Source organism: Aythya ferina (genome assembly GCF_964211825.1).
Source record: "Aythya ferina genome assembly, chromosome: Z".
NCBI lineage: Eukaryota > Metazoa > Chordata > Aves > Anseriformes > Anatidae > Aythya > Aythya ferina.
This window is the reverse complement of record NC_140299.1, coordinates 36,493,537-36,518,609: the sequence shown is the minus strand read 5'-3', so window position 1 is coordinate 36,518,609 and position 25,073 is coordinate 36,493,537. Positions and strand designations below refer to the sequence as shown.

Genomic DNA, 25,073 nt, shown 5'->3' with positions numbered 1-25,073 from the left:
GAAACCTGTTTATAAAAAGCTGCAGCAGCTATTTCAGATGTTGATGTCACAGAGGCCACTATACTTCCTGTACTATTTCCAGGACTTTAAAGCTGGAAAAAAGACCATATTGAAGAGCTCTGCGGGTTATGCCATGCTGGTGACCTAACAGTACTTCCAATGGCAAAAACTAGGATTCAAGTCTTGCTAATGTTAATAGACTGGATAAGAAATGCAGTGCCTAGTACAGAGGAGTGCAAATACCAGGCACCAGATGGATACAAGCAACATGCAGTACAAGAAATGATGTATATCTTGTTAGCAGTTATACTGGACTATGAAGTGACCAAGCCAAATGTGAAACAGGAGTAGTCTTGATCTGAAGTGTGGCTGCAAAACATTCAAGACTGTTTTCCAGCTATTGGAGTGTGTACCCAAGTATAAGAACCCAAAATGAGAGAGGGTGCAGATAAAATAAAGAGATGGGAGGGGAAGAGTAGAGAGTCAGATTTTGGAGAGAAGCTGACAGAATGAGTTCATATAGAACACAAGATGGAAGAGGAAGGATTGGCCAAGTGTGAAAGAAGGGATCTTCTGATAGGTAGAAGTCAGCTAAAAAGAGCAACAAAAAAGTGTAAACTCTACCTACAGAGAAGTTAGCTTAAAAAGAACAAAACAAAACAAAACAAAAAGCAAAGCAAACAAACAAAACCTTAATTTACAGTTTGTATGATTACAGCCATATAGTAGGAAAAAAAAATCCAGCTAATGGCTACTTTGGAAAATTCTCCCTCATGGTTTCTATGGCTTTTAAAGGCATGCATGTAGACATACATGTCTGGAGTAGCTTAGTTGTGCTTACCTTGCCACAGAACAAGGGCCTGGAATGGGTCTCCTGTTGGGAACCTTTCAGCACTGCATTTGTCTGCTTGTTGCACAACTGTTTTTCTTTCTCAGTGAAAATTAGTAGGGAGAAACCTGGAAGCTTGCTTTGAAGGTTTTGAAGGCTTTTTGACTTGACTGGTAACTAGAGCCATATGCATGAAAAAAGAATAATTATTCTCTGGAGAACCTAAGCTGGTCTGCTGTTCATTTTATTATCAACGCCAGCTTTTATATTTGTTTTACTCAAAATGAATGACTGAGTTCCCATTACCTTCAGTGCAGTTGCTTGGAAGTTGCAGGGGTTGTCTTTGGCCTGCATCTGTGTGTGCATGTGCTTATATGAGGTATTCACCTGCAGTGTAGGGGTCTAAAAAGTGTAGGAGGGAACACCATACTGGGGAAACTGTCAGTAAATGAGAGCAAAATCATCATTCCCTTTTAGAAGAGGCATTATAACATTTGTTCGAAAAGGGGCAACAGCAGAACCAGCTTCACATTCAAAACCTGATTTTGTCTTTGTTAAGAGAAATACTTTATTCATGTTTTCTTCCTTGTCATTCTGCTCATGAGTAGGATTCCTTCTATACACTTGATGCTTTAATGAGTTGCAAGTTCTGTTAATGAAAGTAGTGGGAACATATAAGAAAAGACTGAATAATAGGGGTAGTATGCATTGCTTCAGTCCAGGAGTTGCTGAGAAGAGTTATAAGATGTTTTTGATAGTTTCTGTGTACAAAAAAGGAATATACTTTTATGAGCCTATATACTTGCCATGAACTTAGGACCAGCAATGGCCTTATGCCTCTAGAAGAAAAACAGAGGCTAAAAAGAATAAAGCAAGGCAATTGAAGAGTTCAAACAGATCTCCGAGACAAGGCACAGAATCTTAATGACTGGAGACTTTTAAAAAGAAATTAAGACAGGGTTGATCCTGTCTTGGGGAAAGAGGATGATGGTGGATCATGTATGTTTCATGTAACAGCTGTTTGCTGCTGTGGTAATACAGAATAAGGACAGAGTACTTCAAAAGCTTTGCTACTTTGGCTTTCTTTAAAGATTAATAAACAACACATCAGACAGCAGTAGTTAACTATGTATCCTGCATTACCTGTACAAAAAATATATATAAATACAAGTTTGCTTGTTTGTTTTCTTTTTAGAGAAGGAAAGTGTTATTTTGGAAAATATTCAGAAATCTTACTGAGATGTTGCCAAGTCACAATTCACAGAACAAACACGTGAAATTAGATTCACACTATGCCGAGATGACACAGTGGCTCCTCCAGATCTGATCCTTTTTGTTTATCCTCAGCATGGTTACATAGCTACCATTCAACACATGATCATCTGAATATGCTTAGCTATCAAACAAATGTAAATACTTCCCTGTGCTGCTTTTTGTTAACTACAGTACTAGAAATATCCACCACATTATTATTATTGTTATTGTTATTATTGCTATTATTATTAAGGAATTGTCCTTCATTCCATGCATAACTATCATTTCACAAGTTAAAAATGCCACCCCTCCATCATGTCATATTTTATAAAGCACTCAGTGCACAGTGAAGCAGATCCTCAATTAAATGCAAGTGAAAAATACACTATTACCATTGATTTTAGAGGAACAAAATTCTGGGGAGATTAAAAAAAAAAAAAATAGTTTTATCTCAACAAAATAATGTACAATTATTAATATTGCACTTTTTATACAAGAAATCCTAATAAATATACACAAAAGATATACATTTACATACATAGAAAGACATTCTTCTTTTTTTTTTTTTTTTTTAAATAAAAAGTTACACGGAAGCTTAGCAACACTATTTCTTGAAGACCCATTCGTAGTGAGAGCATCCACTGCCAGATGTGTTTTGAAGCAACCAAACTGAAGACAGTTTAATGTCATGTATCTGACACTGACCTCAGAATTAGATTCCCAGTTTTGCTGAAAAGTCCACGTTATGGAATCTGTAACACAGCAGTACTCGAACAGCCTTTCATTAATGTACCACAAGGCCTGAGCCCCACTGGGGTGAAGCACAGCCAAACCTTTGATTTAGAGATGGTCTCAAGTCAAAGCCTCAGTTCCAGATAGATCTCCTTTAAATTTTTATAATGCTCAAACCTCCTACTTTGCAAATCCCTTCTAATTTTAAAGCCCTATTCAGAGCAGAGCAGGAATTGCCCAGGAACTAAAAGGATGAAGTACTTCAATGGATGAATAGTCACTGCAATTGGCTAGGGAGAAAGACTCACAGACAGCCTGCAATGTGTGATGTTTGAGGCTCACTTTTTAGATCATATTTTTAGGGTGTTAAACCCAGGCTTAAAAAATATGCTGTTTAGTAGTACCCATTTTCTTGTGGGAGGCAGCCAGAGAGGAGCAAACTTATCAAAATTTATTGGTGTTAGCCCTCTGGGACGGATGCTGAATCTATTCTGTTTCTACTGAGTAGGAACAAAGCCAAAGATATCAGAAATTTTTTCTACTACTTGACTGAAAGGCTTGGCTGTCAGGAGAGAAAATATTCATGTTAGCAGGAAAGGAAAACCCACTTCCTCAAATTTCTTACCCAAACCTCAGCTCTCAAAGAACCTGAACTCTGGGAACTAGTACTCCTATTTATTCCTATGAAGTGTTAGTAGGATGTAGTATGTGAAGCAGCTCTTGTTACCACAAATGATATTTTCCCTGTCTGTGTTATGCACAGGACAGCATTTGCAGGTTTATGTTACAGTCTGTTAGTAGCAGATCATACTTTCTTTCCTTCTCCTAGATAATAGCTAACATCACCACCTCATCTCTGTGCTGAAGCAACCCTCCCAGTGCTGAGCCTCCCTCACAAATACACTCTGGGAACTTTTTCAGATGTCTTCTAGACTCACTCACATTACACAACATTGTTCAACTTTCTCAGACATGACTCTAGATCCTCAAAGATCAACAGCTATCTCTCACTGAGATCATTTGAAGGCCTGGGAGGAGAAGGAGAGAGGGGTGTAGAAAGGTATATAACCAATCTTGGTTGTAATAATAGGCTTATAAAGCAAAATCATATGCTTATATTCCCAAACTACTCTAAGATAAATGGTTGGTATACTGCACAGATGAATGTTTTTTTTAGTATTTTTTTAAATTATTTTTATTTATTTTTATTTTTTTGCTTTGTTTTGTTTTGTTTTCTGCAAACCCTATGATCTGTCAAGCTGTTTGATTCTTTGATTCATGTTGTGGTGGTTCAATGTGATGCTAGGTTTACATTTTGATCCGCTTCCCCATCTATCTATTGGTGTATCCTCAAGTGTGTACAAACATTTTGGGGCAGCCCCACTCCTCTCAGGCCCTTTGCTGGTGGCATGGGATTCTTTGACTTTTTGTTATCTAACCTCATGATTATTTTGCTGCATTCTGTCTCCCAGATTTATAGGAGGGAAAACTTGTCAGGTCCCTTTACAACATCAATTTGTTAAAAGGTTTTCTTTTTCCTTTTTTTTTTTTTTTTTCCTTTTTTTTTTTCTTTTAAAGGGAAATAAATAAATAAAATGAAAAAAAAATCCATTCCATTTATATTTTCTGTGAAAGTCCTTGCCTCAGTGAAGCAAAGGCTGTGATCCCCTTGTTCCTCCATTTTCATTGCATTTGTCTTCAAGCTTTTCCACAAGTCCCACAGCAGCGTGATTTGAACTGGGTGAGCTGGCAAAGTTTGAGTTGCTTCACTTTCTCACAGTACCTTGTGGTGTCTCTGCACTCCACTACCAAAGGAGAAAGAAAAAGGAGAAATGGTGATGAGGCAATGAAAGAAGGGCTTTTTTACCTAAGAACATTTCATTGTGTTGCTGAGAGAGGGGACAAAAACAGCTTTGTACTGGGAGGTCTCACAGCGAGCACGACCTTGTCTTGCTGCAGAGGTTGAGTGGGGACTTCGTGCAGCCAAAGGCTCAAAGGAGAACATGGTGGGCAGCCATTTCTTTCAGAGCATAAGGAGAGCATTTGAGAGAGCTTTTGAACCTTCTCCAGCACTCCTGTGTCATCTACTGGCATTCTAGGGAAGCTCTAGGGTTTCCTAACAGCTGTTACATTGAAGATGCAGTTGTAAATTAAATGGAAACTTCTCTAACAGAGTAGCTCAAAGGCACTTTGTCCAATCCCATGCATTTCAAAAGAGTGTGTGGGAGTGCCTCCACGGTTGACCAGGTGTTGTATTGTGCTTTTCAAATATGTGTCAAAGAACACAGCCCAGGGTGGAGATGTTTAGATACTTTAACCTATATTTCAAATTCCCTAGGACTTTGGTCCCTAGTATCATTCAGAAAGCTTTTGAGGCCTGCAGCCTCCTGCTTTTGAGTTGCAGGTTGGAAAACTGTCCAGTATCTCAGCCAGACCTTGTGTGCATTTTTTTATCTGATGGTGTCCCGCTTTCCATATTAAGGCTGCAAAAAGGGATCACCACAGGGCAGTTATACAGCTCATTGCAATAACATCTGTGTTTTTCTTCTTTTCTGTACCACTAATGGACAGTTGGACCACTTTACACGGTTAGCAAGGAGATACAATCCCAGTCAGCCCCACTCAACACCACTGCCAGCAAACTGCAGTGGGCACCTTGTCCCCTGTGTTGGGATGCTGAGGTTTGGACACTGCATTTTGCATCTGTTCAGGTTGGAGGATACCCAGGAAGTCCAGCTGTGATGCCAAGCACCACAGTTCTGGGAGATGGCTCTCTTTAGAGGACAGATAGGCCTCCCCCTGCCTCCTCCACCCCACTCTTCACATCCTCCCCTGTACTGGGTCTGGCTGGAATGTTAACTTTCCCTGCACACCACAAACCACCACATCCCCTCAGCTCAGGAACGTACTGTTCTCACAGGGCGTGATGTTGCAGCGCTGCCAGTTGGCTGGCCGTGGTCTCCAGGAGCAGTAGTGCTCCAGCATGGGCTTGTTGGTGCGGATATGCACGCAGTCGACGCGCCGGGACTGGAAGCCATAGTTTCCGCAGGTAGCCGTACAGACGGTCCACAGGCTGACTCTCCAGTGCACACCACAGATGTCAGTCCAGCAGTTCTGAGTGCTCAAAGGCCTACGAGCAGAAGGGAAAAGGGGCCCTGTCACTCACCATGCTGCACGAGAAGGAAGCGTGTGCCACTCTGGGCAGCATGCAAGCTCTGGGGACTGCAAACCTCACATGTTATGAATATAATTTGTTCAGAGCACTGTTTGGAACAAGTCTTCACTGGGAGCAAACACAGGCAAGCCTCATGCACTGAAAGGCAATCCTGTAACTACGCTCAGGGATCAGACCTTCAGGTGTTGCCAGCTGGTATAGCACAACTGGAGTTAAATGACAATTTGAACAATTTGAGGGTTTGACCTAAATACCACTTCCCATTAAATGCCAAACCAGAGCTTCATTGAAAAGATGTAATGAAAGAAGTTACAGCCAGTAAAACCCATCAGAGGTTTATTACTTGCTGATGTCTGTAATCAGTGGGAAACAAAGCCATTTCTTAGAAATCCTCCTTTACTCTTTAGCCCTCTCTTAGAAGTGAAGATCATAGAAGAACATTTGGTTCTCTTCTTTTCATCATAAAGACAATTAAAATACATGATGGGGTGCCAAAGAGCCTCTAGCAGTAATTTTCAGCCATGTTTAGGCTTGATTTACATGGCTAAATCTTATGGAAAATAAATGTTTTTATGATGTCAATAGTGGAGCTTATCTTTAGGAACACAAAAGCCATGGAGTCCATTTTATCCAATGAGCACTTGTGTTTAATTGAGAGATAATTGAATATTTCAAATATATATATTTTTTCTAATTTATTTTTTAAATATTTTATTTTTTAAATATTTTAATTTTGTTATTTTAATATTGTTAATATTAATATTAAATATGTTAATATTAAAATTAAAATAATAATTTAATTGAGAGAAGTGAAGCTTTGGCGGTTCTTTCATTACCAGTAGAGCTGAGGTAACAAATGTGCCCTTGGTCTAGGAAGAAATAGCATGGCCTTTCAGTTAGGATTTGGCATGCCTAGAAGGCTCTTCTGTTGTTAGCTAGCGTGTTTTTTTTTTCGTTTTTTTTCCCCTCAAATGAATGAATACTGAAGTCTGGCCTTAAGCTTTCTGAGATTTATGCCACATAATTAAACAGGTTGCACTGTTCCTTTTTGTTACATACAGAAAACACATAAAATGTCAGTTAAATCACTAGTCCATTCAAAATCTATGTGAAAGACAGTGGATTCAGTTGTATGAGATTCCTGTCCTACCTTGGCAAGGTACTGCATTGATCAGATGACACAGAAGTCCCATCTTTGGTCTGGCAAAGTATCTGTCTGTGTTGTACAGCCAGTCGTGGTCCAATGCAAGGCCCATTACACTGTGAACACAGAAAAACACTTAAGGAGGTAAAAGGCAATGTTCCCCTCATATAAGACTGCTGGGGAAATAAAATGCATACTGCTATACAGTGACTATGAAGCTTTCAAGCGGTTCCTGCAGCTCTGCACACTTTAGAGGCTGAGCACGCAGTCATCTTTTGTCCCAACTCACTCTCCTCCAGCAATATTAAAACTATATTTCGGTATCTGCTCTGTAGATTTATTACCCTCTCCTCTTCAATAGTTCAATCTTAAATACATCTGTTAGGGCAAATAAAATACTCTCACATCATTAGCAAAGAGCCTATGATCCATACAGGAAATCTGAATACATTCATTTTACTGTGCATTTTGCAGCTTGAACTATCACAATTTATGGGTAAATTGTTAATAACCAAGAACATATTGAAACAAGGACATATTCCACTACAAATAACATTTTAAAAGCATTGCAGAACAAGAAATGAAACCTGCAAACACAGCAGATCTGCAAGTTTGCTCCAAAAATGAAGTTATCCTAACCAGTTCAAGTGTCTCAGCTGCACGCTTGCTGTTTAACTCTTCTAATCCTCTCCTTCGATTAAACTGCAATTAGTTATTGGTATGTAGCATGTGTTTGTGTTCTTTTAAAATTAAATCAAATGTTAGAAAGCAGATTGTTTATTAAGTATCTGGAAATTATATTCTGGAACAGGCTGGGGATTTGTTAATGTGAAGAAGGAGGAAGTTTTGGCAGGACAGGGCTACTCTCTCTTCCACACTTCTATCTTTCTCCACTGCCCCTAGAAGCCCCATTTCACACTATCATGCACTCCTCACATAATGTTCACTTTCTGCTGTGATTTCTTCCCTTCCTGGTAATTGGAAGAGAGAAGAAAATGACTCTACTCTTTCCCATGTCCCTTGTTGAGCAAGGTAGGTGGAAATGTCATTCATTGGAATGTGTAGAACACTTCTGCATTACCTGTAGGACAGGCAGTCATCATCAGCAATCTTGAGTGACTGCTTTCAAAACATTACGTGATACATAGCAGAGCTCAAATAGTCCACGAAATGCCACTAATATTAAATGGAAGGTGGAAGGGAAAGAAAAAGAATTAGTTCTGGAGGAACGGGGAGGGTAAGTCATCTGTTTTTCTCTGTTCTTTGGGAAAGCTAGTCACTGCACCTCGGCAATGTGGACCTGATGGCCTCTTCAGAGTATCCGATGATACTACTCAGACAGTAATTGAGACACAGAGCCACTGATCCAGTGGTACATTCCTAACTGTAATTAGATAGCAGGTAGTCTCCTGGCTTAGAGACTGAGCTGTATAGGCCCATGTGGGACATCATTTTTTTAAGTAGAAGAAATACTATATCATAATGCATGGAGGTCAGGTGCAACAAATGAATTCAGATCTCTTTGATCATGTTGGCTGAGTATGGTGTCATGGGGAACTGGATAAACCATAATGATCTAAAAGCAAGAATGAGGCAATTGTTTTTTTTGAAAGGATAATCCAGTCCTTACCTGGAATTCCACAGGGACTGAAAATTGGACAGTTTGTTTCCTTCATAAAGAAGGATATTTCCATGCTTACTCATAAATGTAATACAATAACTGGCTTCTCTTTCATGAGAGAAATTTCCAAAATACACAAGCAAGAGTTTAATGAAGATGTCTTCAACTAGTGAACAAAAATAAGTTCTAGTCGCTGAAGATTTTTTTTTCTAACAACATCATAAGAAAACAGATGAGGCATACTGTATTGTGCATGATACTCTAAGCAAACACAGAAAGCATGTGGGTATTAATAACAAACTATTTTGTTACTTTAACCTCTAACACAATGAGATAGCATAATATGAGATAACTCTCTCTCGTTCATTGTGGTATGGTATAACCCTACATGAGAGTCACCACTTCGGAGATCTATGGACTAAAATGTACAAGTTTCTACCCCTCAGTCTGGACTGTCATGGATTCATTGACCTTCACATATGTCTCAGTCATGCTGGAGTGGAGAGAAAAGGGAGGATAGTAATGACTGGTTCTAGGTTATAATTGAATGGGTGTTGGTGAGTATCTTTTCAAGAAATCTCAGCTCACAGGAAAAACAAACAAAACAAATATAAAAAACAAAACAACACAACAACAACAACAAAAACAAACGAACAAAAAGACAAAGAAAAAACAAAGCAAGCTCTTCTCTGGATTCCCACGACAAGGGGATTTAACTCCAAATACTTGGAACATTTGGTATTTATGTAAAGAAACTTTTTAACATATGATCATTTTATGAAGCTGTAAGGAGAGAATTTGAAGATCTGAAAAACAGCATGAAGTAATCTGAAGGTGCTTGTATCCTCCTATTCTGTGTTTCATTGTGAAGCTAATCAAGAAGGCTCATAGTTTATGAGGTTCTGAGGCAACATCAGAAACATTTTAAAACTGTATTGTTATACAAAACCCCCAAACCTATCACGACCATCAGTCCTGAATCCTGACAGGCAAAAATGAGACATACTCCATGGGTGTTAAGGGCAATTTTAGACATAGAGAACGCTATTTCCCAGACTTGTAACCTGTCATTATAATGAAGATCTGCAGACATTTCTACTGTGGACAAAGAGGGGTCTGCAGTGGAAGTCCTATTCAAAAGCAGTTCTGGGGACTGCAGGAAGCTACAGAAACCCAAATATGCAGTGCATCAAAACTGGAGTTCAAAGAGCTGAGCAAATTAGTTGCCTTCTCAAAACCATGCAGACCATAGCCTCTCATCTTCTGTCAGCTTTCCTCACCCCACACTATGAGGCTGTTTTCAGACTGCTGGCATGCTTCTTACCTGGCCCCAGGAGGAGGCCACCCACTCGACACAGGGTTGCTTGTTACAGTTCTGAGTGTCCACGGGGCGCTTGGACACCTGGACACAAGTCTCGTTTGACATCGGGACAGAGCTGCCTTTTGCTGTCAGTCGCTGACATGTCACTCTCCGCGTCTGGATGCCTCCACCGCAGCTCCGCGTGCATGGAGACCATGAAGTTACCATCCATCTGTCAGAGAAAGGCAAGGAAGTCAGGGAGCACATACATGCTGTGAGTGCGCTACCTGAGGTATCATCAGTGCCAACCAGAGTTTATGTGTTGGCTCAGAGAAAGGCAGCAATAGCTTGGTTCATTTGGGCCAAGACCCTGGAAAGTGCTGAGTGCCTCAGCCTCCTATATTAGTCACTGAAAATTTCTTATAGGATGAAAGCTGGGAAAATATTATATTTTTTATCTAAGTATCTCTCTGACAGTTCTTTGGGACCAGAATAATTTTTATTTTTGCCCTTACAGTTGTTTTTTAAAAGCCTGGTAAATATTTCTAGCCCAGTCACAGGGCTTGGACATGGCTGCTCTCACACCACTATGCCACAGGAGCCTTAATCACAGGCAACAATAAGAGTCCCAGCAATGGGTCACAGGGCTTGATCACAGGTTACAGTCACAGGCTGCAGCCCATTTTCAGTCCTCAGCAGAGAAAACTGTCCACATAAAGCTGATAGAGTAGCTTTGAGGGCACTTTGAACTCGCTGCTGACAGAGGAACCAAGAATCTGCTAATATGTGTCAGTCCCTGCCTGCTGTTACCTCCCTCACAGCTGGGATAATATAGTAAAGCCTGATGGTTGCTCAGGGATGGAGTTTGTGAATGGACAGCACAGAGACAAAGAACACATTTTTTCTTTCCTCTTGAGCTTGGACTGTGCATTTAATTGCTGAGGGTCTAATCCCATATGCTCTGGGGTTTAATAAAAGACCTGTAACAACAAAAAATAATTGTCCAGGCCCAAAATCTTACCAAGATGGACAGTACATCTTGCCAATTTAAAGCTGATTAGGTGAAACACCCATGCAGTTGGATTTGGGAAGGAGATATTGGTAGGAACAGGAAGAACACAACTGATTAGTAGTTTCCTGAAGAGACTTATGGTTGTCAGCAGTTTGCTTCATTAAGTTTCAGGATACACAGCAGGAGCTGTGTAATATTGGGGGTGGGGGTGGGGGTGGGAAATAGTGCCTATCTCATCCCTCAATGACAGTGTTTCTGGTTACTTTGCAAAATAGGCAATAGGTGTTCTCAAGCCCCATGGAGAGGCATCCATTACTACTCTTCAGTTTCTGCAGGTGATTAATTCCTGTGGTCACAGAAACAAGCATATAAACAGACACATTCCTGACAAAGAAAACAAAGACACAACTTTTTTTTTTTTTTTTTTTTTTTCTTACAGTTGAACACATCCCCCTCATAAAGCTCTGCCCTGCATTTCAATCAACTTTTATTTCCAAGCATACATCTCAACAGTTTCTCAGGACCTGAGAGAGGAGTGTGGGTGGCGGTACTGTTCAGGAAAGGGATAAAAAGACATAAACTATTCCCATGGAATTTATGGCCATCACTGTAGGCAAACTACTGTTAATGAGTGCATTTCATATTTCATCAAATCTCTTTTGGTTTTCTTCTTATGACTCAGCCTGCAACTCAGAAAATAGTTGCCTGCAAAAATGGGTAAGAATATATTAAGAAAAGATAATTAAACAGGACCTTGCCATATACCCAAGACACAACTGTAGTGGTAAATCTGGCTCGTTATTTCTCATCAGGTTGCTTAGCACCTCTCCTCGCATCAGATTAGACTCTTTTAATATAAGTGCCAGTCCCAAATCACCCTGTTGAATGAGGGAAATTGTACTAAATTTCTCTTGAGATCCTGACTACCTTGTGTTTTCTTACTCAAGAACACCATGTCCACAATGGACATAAGGTAGTGGAGGGAATAAAAAATCCAGAAAAATACAGAAAAACACTTACACACATCTCAGCTAAGGAGCCACTGGATTAGAGAATGGGGGCATTTTTAACACGGACAGAATATAACACTAATTGGACTCTCTGGATAGACACTGGGATGTATTCTTTTTTAGACCAATGGGTGGCAAAGGAGGAAAGTGTGCTCTGCAGGGAGAAAGCTGCAGAACAAGGGAAAGACCTTAATGTAGTCAGAAGTCTTTCAAGCTGTCATGATTCCACTGTGTTTATCAGTAATAGAAAGCAAAAGATTACAGGGGCACTTAAACTGAGACAGTCTGTAAAAGGAGGCAGACCTCTGTCTGACCCCCTTCATGCCCACAAAGTCCAATGGGATGTGCTAATTTTACAAAAGACATTTCCGCTCTGTGAAAGGAATTCAGTTTTACATCTGCAGCTGCATTTCTGCCTGTTTTGACATTCAGGAAGCTCAGGAACTCATATAAGAAACAAAGAAACAAAACCTACTAAGTAAAGTAGCTGCTAAGTCTAGCTTCTTTGTCTGTTCTGCTGTTGGAATCAAGTCTTATGACGCTACGTGGAATACAAAAAAACATATGACCCTGCAGTTCTTGGGTGATGAAACTCCTGTGTGTACAGCGCTGTGTACAGGATAGGCACCAAATTTACAACCAACACAGCCTAGAATTACCCAAGAAAACTCAGCCCATAGAAGTGTATGGGATGAGATGAGCTATGTGTGAGGATGCTGAGAGAGCTTGTCCATGTCCCTTCAAGGCTGCTTGCTATCATTATTGAAAGGTTATGGATACTAGAGAGGCCCCTGACAATTGGAGAAACAGAAGCATTGCCACCATCTTCAAAAAAGGATGTAGGGATGACGTACATGTATAGGGAACTGGTCAGCCTTACTGGGGTGCCTGGGAAAATCCAGAAGCTAGTCCTTGTGGTTTGTGTTTTTGTGCAAAAGCAGATGACTGTGAACAGTCTGCCCAGACTGATCAAAGGTAAGTCATGTCTGATGTACCTGATTGACTTCTGTGATAAAATGACCATATCTGATGAAAAAGTGAGGGACATGGAAAATATTTACTTGTCTCCATCAATAGTCTAATATCCAAGCTGTGATCTGGATAGGTTGACATGGGTTGAGTGAAAAATGTGTTTGATGATGAGGCTCATAGGGTGGTGATGAATTGTTTTTACTCTGCCTGAAGGCTGTTAACAAACAGGGTGTTACGGGGCTCAGCATTTGTCCCTGTTCATGTTCTTGTTGGCTCACTTCTGTCAAGCTCCCCTTGATGGCAGCTGCAACCTTGGGCATACTGAGAGTTTCCCTCAAGTTTTGTGCCCTGCCTAGATGAAGCCCTGAGCAGCCTGGCCTGAGCTCAGCCAGCCCATGGAAGCCTGTGATTCTACTTGGCCATGATGGGCATTATTAATGAGTCATAAAAGGAAAAGCAGAAAAGGTAGACTTAAGCAGAAAATATAGACTTCTTGGACAAGTTTTCCTGTAATTCAAGATGTTTCTCCATCATCCAAAATGACAAGTACCAACAAATGTCTGGAAAATACTTTTCAGCCTTGATGTACCATATTTCTTGTGCTGTATTTTGATCAGTTGTGAAACAATGCTGAAAACTGATAATCAAAAGCACCGATCTTCTGGGGAGCTTTGGCTTCTGGGGAGCTTTGGCTCTGGGAGCTTTGGTTCAGATTTGAAATTTGCAGCTTAGACCTCTCTGTAACTTTGATTTGCATATTATTATTATTTTTTTTATTATTATTATTATTATCAGCCACCATATTGTTAATCACACACAAAACTCAGAGAAAAACTGTGCAGTGCTGGCCCTAAGACATGATGTCTTTTCAGAGTGAGTTGATGTGAACTCTAGGACAAGCATCTTTTCTAACTAGTCAGTTACTGGGACAACTTTATTTTGAAGGGTCCAGATTATTACTTCTGGAGCTTACTTTCTTCTGGTCACTTTCCAGTCATTGCTATTGTATGTGGAGAGTATTGAATTTATATTAATAAACCACAAAGATACTAGATCAGTGCTTTTTCTCTAATGAGGATCTGGCCTTGAAATGTCTGAAAATCTGCTAGTTCTTAATCGGAGGTAGGAAGACAAGTACATTGTGTTCTTTTACTTTACAGTTTCAACATACAGTAAGTACTGTCTGAAGGCCCCATTTAGGGTGAAATCTTTCCTTTCATGAAGTACAGCATTGTGCTCCCTCTCCCCATGTAACATCAGCCCCCAGTGAAGTTTACGAGTTTGAAGAACTGGTGAGGCTTGAAATGGAAATGAAAATTTTCTACCTCATTGTAAAAATGCTGATTATTCCCACTGTCAGGGAAGAATTCAAAAGTACCATGAAGCTGTGACCTTAGCTGATAAAGAGTAAGCAGTAACTCTTCCATCCATTTCTAACATAACTACTGAAGGAGTAAACACTGTCTGTACCATTTACTGTCAACATTTTCCACAAATCTTGCTACTAATTCCCAACTGTCAAGGCTAAGCACTAAAAAGTTCCCTTTTAGCCATGACTTTTCCCCAGACAGGCAGTGGCAGGGCTACAATGGCATGCACTCCAGCACCAAGAACTTTACAAGTGCACTTTAAAAGCATATATGACGTTTTAACATGGTAAGGACAAACCGTGAAGGGCAGTCTCTCCTGTTGCATGCAATGGGCTGCAGGGATGGCTTGGGCTTCTCTTTGCAGTGGGATATGTTGACTTCAGACCCATCCAGTAAGCATCTGAGCTGGGGCAGCTGCACCCCTTTGTGGCCACAGGAAGCAGAACAAGCCATCAGCTTGTCCACTGACCACTGGTATTCTGCCAAAAAAACATGGGAGGGACACATTAACACTTAAAAACTGTCAGCAGGAGACTAACTCTCTTTTGTAACCATGCCGTTCCTCCTCCTCCCCTCCCTCCCCCCCCCCTTTTTTTTTTATGTGCTCAGAAGCATCAGACATGGAAATCAAATGACGCTGTAGCACAGTTCAGTGATACCAAATGACAGGTACATGGGGCATCAGAAATCCTTGCATTTATATAAACTTGGATAATTCATTGAGCCTATTAGCTGTCTGTGAATTAGTCAGAAACTTCAGAAGGCCATTGGGAGAATGAGACCAGCAGGTACCATGGCAAGCATGTAAGCTCCTGGTATGCAGGCACTGCAGAAAGCCTCGCAGCTGGTATTTGTGGTAAACATATCTCTAATTTAAAAGATAAGAAAGTAGTATGTGTGTGAAAATAACTACCTTCTCAAAGACTTGTTAAAAAATACAAAAAAAGGAATTTTACAGTGACAAAGCAGTATGGAGCATCATTAAAAGTAATATAAGAATGATTTCATAGAATATTAAGCTCTTCAGATTTTTTTTCCTTAAATGATATTTTTAGTTCCCAGTGATTTCTTCCTATTCAGTCAGATTTTTTTTTTAATTTAATTAATTTAATTAATTATTATTATCAATATTATTATTATTTTGCATTGGTTCATGAAAAAGGTGTTATTAATCCTTCTGGCGATACATCCTTTATACACTTTTCAGAAGTGTATAAATTCACTTTTTAAGGTCCCTAGATAGTTCATAAAGCTTGATCAGAGTTCTTGACCTTTGATAAAAATCAAACTAGTGTAGTCTGACTAACTCCCAAGAAGACCCCTGGTTCGTTCATTCCAGTTGATTTTGTCAAGTCATTTCATACTATGAACATTTATTACAATGCAATTCAGTGGATGCAATTACAGAGGTCAGTGAATTTTTCATATTCCTCTTTGCAAATCTACTCTTAAAACATATTTTAAACGAACTTTTAAACTCAAATAACAAAATAGTGATGGGAAAACATGGCACCTGCAAAGAAGACACAATTTGGCCTTGCCTTTCACTTTTGTGAGAGCTTTGAGACTGAGATAGAACTGAAGGCACATGCTCAGTGTATTGCCAAGCATTAAAAAGACCCATCCATTTTCACTTGTCATGTGAAGGACTTTCTGAGTCTTCTAGAAAGCCCTTAGACTCCCTCATTGAAAAGTTTGGATCACCCCAAAGTAGGAGAATGAAAGGAAAGAATGGGCTTATAATCTGTTTTAACATCTTAAAGGTACACTTACAAATTCAGAGCTATGTATTCAAAAACACAATATACATTTTCATTCTTAACCATTTATCATTGCAAAGGGGTATGATTTAGTGAAGGACATTTCTTACCATGTAGATTACAGAGATCATTCATTCTGAAAGTGAATGAAGGAGTTGCAACACATTTTAAGTTTTATTGCAAAAATTAAGAAAAAGTTAAATTATTTTCCACTCCACCACCGACAACTGCAGAAATGAAAGATGCATATCCTTTTCCAACCCATCCACACTGCTCTGTTCAGTGACTTTGTCACCGTCACTTTATTTCTAGGATAAAAATAACAGTGACAGCAGTTTTACAAGCAAAGGGTTTTCAAGCAAGAAGAGACTGTGTAACAATAACTTGAGAAGATTAACAGCAGGTTTTCTAATTTTAAAGGTTTGATCTGTGGAAAACCTGTCTCAAATTTCTAGTTGACACAGCAGCTATAAGTATAGCTTGAATTATCAAGGTGTGCTACATGCTCAGCAGGCCAGAAACATCAGATGTCGTTTTGGAAAAGTGACACTGCGAGTGAAACCTAAGACATTGCAAGTTATTTGCTAGGCCTGAAAATCTATATCTATGGTGGTAAAACATCAAAACACCTATTTCCTGCTGTGCTTCACAGCCCTGGATTCAGAGACAAGAAATACAGGATAAGAAAAGCAATGCAGGGAAGTCAATGCCAAGAGCTTCATGGGGGAGAAGGACTGAAACCAGAGTTACCTTGAATTGTCAGGGAAGTATTTTGTATGAGTGAGCCAGCCTCATTCTGAGCAAGACAGCTGAATTCACCTTCAGGAGCATCACTAATGTTGAATATCTGAAGAACTCGTCCTGCTGCCAGGAGGTGATGCCTCAGACTGAGAGGCTTGCCGGAGTAAAGCCAGGTGATGTTTGGGGTTGGATGGCCATCCACAGCACAACCTGAAAATAAGGATATGAAATAAACCTGCTGAGTATTGAACTTGTTGTAAAATTATGTGCTCTGAAGAGAGCAAAATTAAAGGAAAAAAACACTTCAATTCATTTTTTTCCTAATTTTCTCATAAGGAAAAATACAAATATTGTAGTAGTGAGTACCTTCTCATCAGCTTAAAAAACAAAAAGAAACAAACAAACAAAAAAAGCAAAACAACAACTCCAAAAAGCCAGTTAATCAGCGATATGAAAATCTCAGATCAGTTTAGAAATATTTATATCAAGCTTTCTAAGGTTCCCATTAATTTAAATCATTCTCATTTCAGTATTCGGGAAAGTGGCAGATGAAGTTACACACCTAGCATAAGCTCAACAAACATTTTTGAGCAAGCAGTACGAACAGAACTTGCCCTCCAACTCCTCTATTTTAGCCACAGGACCACCTTTCTCTCTCTCTCTCTCTCTCTCTCTCTTTTTTTTTTCCTTTTTTTTTTTTTTTTTTAATTGTAGTGTTTTAAACATTAGAAGTTTTATTTACACAAAAGTTATCACATTTTTTTTTCATACAATTTTCATTAAAAATGTTGAGAAAACAAAGACAGAATTCAGCTTTTAGAGGTTGTTTATCTCAGTGATGAGCAATTCTTTAATCCAAACCAACCAAACCAAGCAACTAAAGAAAATTGGCAAATCTGTAGCATCATTTGGGAGTGCATACTGATCATCAGATAAACTAATGAGGTTTCATGGTGAATTCTTTGCCTTTTGAGCTAATGGAATGGGTGTATCTGTAAGTTATTGTTTCCTGTAGTCCTCCTACCAGCTGCACACTTTGCTGGCTTCAGTGATGAACTGTACACAGCAGAAATTTTGTGAGACTTGATAATGGAAAGATAGATGTGTATCAGAGGACAGATAGATAAGTTACCTTGTGTATTTCCTGGGGGAAAAAGAAAGAAATGGACAATTGCCATGATGTAAACCATCTGCATCGACTTCAGGGATGGAGAACCAGAAAAGCCATGCTGAAGGGAATCTGTACATTATTTGGACTGCTTGAAAATTATGCTCGTCCTGCACCTCCAGCATCTCTCTGATACATAAAAGGTCTGGCTAAGTTTCTAGGGGTGCAGTCTACACTGATTGTTAGCTTGTGGTACAGCAGCTTTATGCTGTTCTGTTCATAATACTTACGTATAATGAATCTCTTTTGTCCTTTTGTCTCTGCAGTGAGGACCCTTTCTACCCTTGTTTTGACCTTAGTCACTACCCTTCAGTAACACTAGGAAATGGGCTGCAGTATTCTTTACTTATTTGCCTTTTGGCACTGATCATACCTCCACGCACACTAACTCTGTAGCAGAAGATGCTGCCTTGCACATGAGAATCAAAGTTTGCTTGCTCATACAAACGAGAAGAATTCATTCAAGGTGGAAAAAGCCAGTGGTGACTGACCCATGCATGGCATGTCACAGATGCTGAGAGACAGATCCAGGGGCTGCAGAGGGGGTCTTCACAGTACCTACGTCTACGTCTCAGGCTGTCTGCCACTCAGAAGGATGAATAGTGGGCCTCTCACCAGTACACTAGCCACACGTGGCTCTGTTCCTCATGCCCTGCCTGCAAGCTCTGTGAGGCAAGGCGTTGGTTAGACAAAACTTCCCTTTTGGGCTGGTTCACTCTTTATGAAATACATATTAGTGAGTGCAAAGATTCCCCAGCAGAAGGCACATAGGGTACACATTAGCCTGTGCAGTTGCAATGGTAATGTTTTACTGTCAAAAGTCAGGTTAATACAGCTAAATCTCAAAAAAGAAACAAATAAAGAAAAAAAAAATGAGATGAAAAAGGGAGAATGAGAGACTGCTCATTGCTCACAGAGATCACTTCACTTCCTGTGTTCCCCTTTTATTTATAAGGGTGAAGAGTCTTTGCTTTTTCTTTCAATTTCCTTGGCAAAGTCTAATGTAGTTTTATCCTTGGCAGCTCTCTTCCTAACATTACATTTCCACTGCATTTGCTTCATTTTACCTTACGCCTTTTGTCCTTTCTAAGTACTGATGTTTTTTCCTTCTCTTGTTCTGAGAAACAACTTACCCAGTTTCCAGGAGATATTCATTCTCCACTAAATGAGAGATGTGAAAGGTATCAGCCCAAATGGTTTAAGGTTGTGTGAGTTAAAAGCAATAGAAAACAAAGCAATACTCAGGAAATGGACAAACAGTAAGTGGCCGTATTATTTTTCCCTACAGTATTCTAATTTTTTATAGTTTGCTCAACTTGTAAGATAATTGAAGCGGTTTTCACAGGTCAGCATATAGCCATGACAACTGAAAAAGACATGCTGTGAATTCAGTTTTACTGTTGGCATTTGCAAACGGTTTGAGCAGGATAAATGAAGAAAGCAGAAAGGTCAGTTTGACATTAAATGCAGAGGACCTGAAATTGATTTCAGTGTGCAACTAGTTCTAGTTCATGCCTGTTTTTCTTTTAAAAATTTTATTGCCAAGCAGACCCATATAATCTTCCTGTTACTATTTCACTGGTCTTGGATACTATTTATTCTTTCAAAATGTGTAAATAGAATACTAGCTAAAGGATCAGCCAGCAATTAACAATATGGGGGGGGGGAGGGGGGGGATGAGGGAGAGGGGAGAACAAATTCTGTTCCCTCAGTATGTTTTACCAGTAAGTAATTATTACATTTTTTTCACATTTAACAATAAAACTTTACTAACACCTAAGAGACTCATATGTAATGGATACTCCTTATTTGTCTATGCAGAACAAGAATCATTCACATTTCACAAGTGACATTTTCTATGTTTCCCACATTTAGGGATGCATAAGCTATGGGATAATGTTTTATTCATATTAAGTGAGAACCACAGTACAATAAAAAAATATATCTTCCATTAATACCCATTTTAAATCTCCCAGGAAAAATTTAAATGCAACTTAATGCAGATTAACAACACATATTCTCTACTTCCTTCCATTCCTGTGGACACTGATGGCTTTATCCTTCCAAAGCTCAACACTCAACATCTGCCCCTATAATAAAACAAACAGCCTGAGGAGGAAAAACTGGCTTTATTTCCAAACAGCCCAGCTATTGAAGAGTGCTAGTATGTCAAGACACCTAGAGAGATGGGGAGGAGAATTTTTTTTGGGACTAGTTCTGAGCAGTGGAAGTTGTAGCATGAGAGGGACCTTCTTCAGTTCTTACCTAGAGAAAGAAAATACTGCCTTCACCCTTCCTTTCAAGGTCTGCCATGACTCTGAACTCATTCAAAGCCAGAATGAGTCACAGATGTGCAAAATTTGGACAAACAAACAAAAACCTAATACCAATTGCATCTTTTAGCAGGAATTATGTTAATATTTCAAGGATAACAAGGGTGTATTTGGAAAAGGAAGATCAATGTTTCACAATTCTAATAATTTCTCGAGAGGAAAGAGCAAATGTAAAGTGTAGAAGAAATTGAAGTCCCCATTATATATTTGTGACTTTCATTGTAGGACTTTAGCCACAGAAAGACTCTGGGCTACTGCACAAAGAACAAAATATGTAGCATGCATACTCCCATTGCTCACCCACACACTTGAATGACAGAGACAAAGCAATGTGAATGCTGTTGACTCTAGAATTCCTTTTAGCAGGCTGCTAACTTAAGTCAGCAGAATTGCATGACAAAAATGGCAAATAAGTTATGCACTAACCTAAACACAGTTTGTAAAAGAAGGAAAAAATACAAAGCTGTGTTTCAGAATTATACCTATTCTTTTAAGAATAGATTTTTGTCATGCATTTGCATTTGTCTGACAAATAGTTCTGCAATTTAATTAGAGAAAAAGAGAGAAATTTGTTTCCCTCCTGTATCTAACATAAAGGGCAAAATTTGATGGGAGTATTGGAAAAGGTTCTTCATGGAGTGGGTGGTTGGGCACTGGAACATATTTCACAGGGAAATGGTCATGGCACCGAGTCTGCTGGAGTTCAAGAACTGTTAGGACAATGCTCTCATACATACGGTTTAATTTTTAGGTAGTCCTGTGTGGAGCCAGGAGTTGGACTCAATAATCCTTGTATGTCCCTTCCAACTTGGGATATTGCATGATTGTATGAAATTTTAAGCAAATGCAGGTAAGGTAAGATTACGTCTGAAAGTCGTACAATCCCTAAGCAAAATCTGTTTGCTGAAGTGGCAAAACTAAGAGACAAGCCTTTACAGTTCTTCTTAAATAGTAAAGATTTGTTCATATAGTAAGCAGAAAGTGTAAATTTAAACTGACATTGTTAATTCTGGTTGTTATGAAAATTGTTATGAAACATAATTCTCAATGCTTTCATGCAGTGTATAAAATAAAACTCACAAAGGGTAATGCGATCCTGCAAACCCCCAGAAGAAAGGGTCAAGGTTAATGTAAGTATAACCTTTGTTTTTAATAACTTAAAGAAATCCAAATGAACAAGAATTTATGCTAGACAAGGAAAGACATGTATTTAGGAATTCTTGAAACATGCTAATTCAATTAATGACAGTAGAATTAAAAAAAAAAAAAAAAAAAAAAAAGGTATTAGGTATTTTAAATAACTATTTAAGGCTCCAACGAGCAGTTGAAACTTACTATATTAAATATATGACATGGCTTTTAAACTGTTTTCAAAACACCTAAACTAGTTACCCAATGCCACACATGTTGATGTTATTAGATATCATTTACTTAGCATTTTAAATCTACACCATATTCAACAAAACCTGAGATAGGCCCATTCCTTGCCTCAGAGAAGCTGTAAAAATGTTCCCAAATATACGTGTTGAGCCCATTAAAAAAGCAAGGGAACTTTCAGACTTCAGTAAAAGAGCTTGTTTTCTAATAAGAACTCTGAAAATTATAATCCTACACACTAATAATCTTGTATGACTAAGAATTGGGATGAAAATAATTAGGAATGGTAAAAATAAAAAAAAATAGAAATTATGAAAACAGTGCCTACAAGAATGGACACAATGCTGAATAACTTAGATAACTTTCGTGGGCTTATTCAGTGCATGGCAAAGACTGAAATGAATATACTTCAGATTAACATTTTGCTCCACTGATGCTACTGCTCCAAGTTAACTGCACAAATATACTTGTGGGTGAAAAACAGCACTCGGTCAGGTGGAGCATGCACTGAGCAGTAGTGCAGCTCTAGAAGTCTGACAAGGAGACAGAGCAAGAGCTAGCACAAAACATGATTAGCAGCCCAAGCTGCGAAGGCCAGTGCTGCTGGAGAAACCTTTCTGTATTTATTAAGCTGATATAAACTTGCTGCATTCTGAGACTTCATCAGCTCAGGAAACTTCCTGTGGTGCAAGGAAAATAACAAACACAGAGCAGAGGAGGTGGGGGCCAGATCGCTGCAGGGCAGCAAGGGCTGCCTGCTCCAGAGGGGACTGTAACTTTTGTCTGATTAACAAGTGCTTTAACAGTTTAGGGGAGGTCTTGAGAACCAACACGGAAGGAGAGAGTGTTTCAGAATTGAGAATGGATAAGCCCTTTAGTCTACAGGTTAGGAATCCCATGGTGTTTGAAACTCTCTTAACACTTACTCTAGAGCAAAGCTTAAGTTGTGCAAAAGGCACAACAATGTTTTATGTGAAGGAGTTGGCAGATTGACAGGTAAGACTGGGATACCTGTGGTGAGTCTCATCACCCTAGCTCTCAACAGAGTATGCCTTAGTGGGTATTTTAGAACAGAATCTAGGCCACTGCTCCTGGAAAAGCCATGAGCTGCAGCTTTTGCCACAAAACCAGAATTATACAGATATTTCCCATGAAGCCAGTGATACTATTTTACGTGGCAGTATTTTGGACCACTGCTGGATCAGTGGTTCTCATATTGGCTCATTCATGGTGCCAAACTGAAGCAGCAGGGTGTCTTGAGGACCTTGTTCTTTTAACTCTGCTTTCAGAGCTCTGCAGCAGCAGGACCAGAGCATGACTGCCTGAAGAACAAACACTATATCAGCATGGTCAAAGTGTTTGACCAGGCAGACATGGTTTACATACCATACACACTGTGAACTGTACACAGTAGTCATGTTCAAATGAAAATCTACACTTTTCAACAAAAGGCTAGTAGTGTAGTCTGATGCAGAAGGAAGATACAGCAATGCTATGTGAACCTTACGTAACTTTTAGAATGGAAAAGAATGTGACAGTCTCTGACTAGGGAACTGGAAATAATTATCATGGCACACCTATGATACTCATTTTAATTTTATCCTTACAGATATGTAACTTATATGGGAATTCTCAAAGTGTGATGAGGCAGCGTTTCCATGGAGACAAAAATGGAAGGGGATGGAAAACAAAATTAACTGGACAGATTATCTCATGGATGCACCTGGTACTTTATCCTCAACACAGTGGAAATATTATTAACGTAATATAAAGTTTCCCCAAAAAACATTCTTTAACATTAGAACTACTTTTCTAACGTGGTGTCCAAGTTATTACAGAGTGAGAGGAGATGGGAAAAATGATGTTGTAGCAAAATAACTTCCTAGATGGTCAAGATTTTATCTGACTCCTACTGCACAATTTCTGCAGTTGCCTCATTCCTTAGGGGAGCACAAACACTGGTTTAATCATAATTACTCATGAGTTATATATTTACTGACTTTTTGCACAGATTGTAAGTTACTTCTACAGTAGAAGAAATACTAAGGTATTTCTACATCCCATTTCCAACTGCAGCACTAATTCACAAGAACTAGGGAAATTTAGAAGAGGCTTATGAGCCTTATGAGAGAGGAAACGGAAAAGGGAACCAAGGAAAATTTCTGAAGTTTCAAACAGATAGTCTTCCTTGAGTATACCATGAAACATGGCTACAGATCCATACTGGTGGGTTCAGTCATGTTCATCAGGTTCATTTATTACTTTTCATAGTGATTTCAAATAAATAACAGTTTTATGTTTACAAATTCTGTCTCAAAGCAAGACACATAGCAACAAATTGCAGCACTAACTTTTTTCTGTTCTACTTAGAGAGTTTGATTGTGATCATGGCATTAGTTTGAACTTCTTCTTCTCATAAAGTAGACAGCTGCATAGCACTTGACTCACAACAAAACACCCCAGAAAATATTAAAAAGTTTTAGGTCAATTCTTCTGTTCAGTGCCACACCAAGACTCTCAAATATGCAGAGAGGCAAATACTAGCCAAAGGTTTGTACAGGTCCTCTAGACTGAAAACCCAGTCTAGGGCTCGGCTCTTGGTTCTTGGTTCTTGGTTCTAGGGCTTGAACATCAGGGCTTGGTTCTAATGCAGTTGCCCTTTTCAGAGAAAGTCATTTATTCACACTAAAAATATGGCCATTGAAGGCAAGGTGGCTACAAAAATGCTTTCACACTCTGCTTTCTGAGGTCTCTTCTGGACATTTAAGTGGCTCTACTGGAAAATAAGGGGAGTATACTATAGCTGGTAAAAGGAAAATGAGAGGGAAATACTGCTGCTGATAACTGGAATCCAAACTTGATATGGAACAACAATATATTTTTTTAAATTTTTATTTATTTTTTATTTATTTATTTTTTTTAGTTGACTGAACTTTTCTGGTCATAAAACTTAGATGATACACTTTATCATCTAACTTTACAGTTATTTTTAGTATCTCCTACCTATATGGATTTATTTCCTCGTACGGGGGTGTCGAGAGGCAGGAGACCTTTTCTCCATTAACACCAGTGACAGGACCCGTGGGAACGGGATTAAGCTGAGGCAGGGGAAATTTAGGCTTGACGTCAGGAGGGGGTTCTTCACAGAGAGGGTGGTTGCACACTGGAACAGGCTCCCCAGGGAAGTGGTCACTGCACTGAGCCTGTCTGAATTTAAGAAGAGATTGGACTGTGCACTTAGTCACATGGTCTGAGCTTTTGGGTAGACCTGTGCG

At 39.2% G+C, this 25,073-nt stretch overlaps 1 protein-coding gene across 7 annotated transcripts in view; it reads right to left on the bottom strand.

Annotated features, from left to right (window-relative positions):
- Positions 1-1,947: 1,947 nt before the first annotated feature.
- ADAMTSL1 (ADAMTS like 1) overlaps positions 1,948-25,073 on the bottom strand; it is a gene marked incomplete at its 5' end in the record, with an annotated part of 470,451 nt that continues 447,325 nt past the window's right edge. For 6 of the 7 annotated variants that reach the window (XM_084504894.1, XM_084504895.1, XM_084504897.1 and 3 more), the window contains 6 exons: positions 1,948-4,620; positions 5,725-5,945; positions 7,141-7,250; positions 10,080-10,287; positions 14,718-14,898; positions 16,930-17,130. In XM_084504894.1, coding sequence (XP_084361020.1) covers positions 4,514-4,620; positions 5,725-5,945; positions 7,141-7,250; positions 10,080-10,287; positions 14,718-14,898; positions 16,930-17,130 — 1,028 coding nt within the window. In that variant the 3' untranslated portion in view covers positions 1,948-4,513. Of the gene's footprint in view, positions 4,621-5,724; positions 5,946-7,140; positions 7,251-10,079; positions 10,288-14,717; positions 14,899-16,929; positions 17,131-25,073 lie in introns of those variants that run through there. The other variant, XR_014687385.1, reaches the window with a different exon arrangement.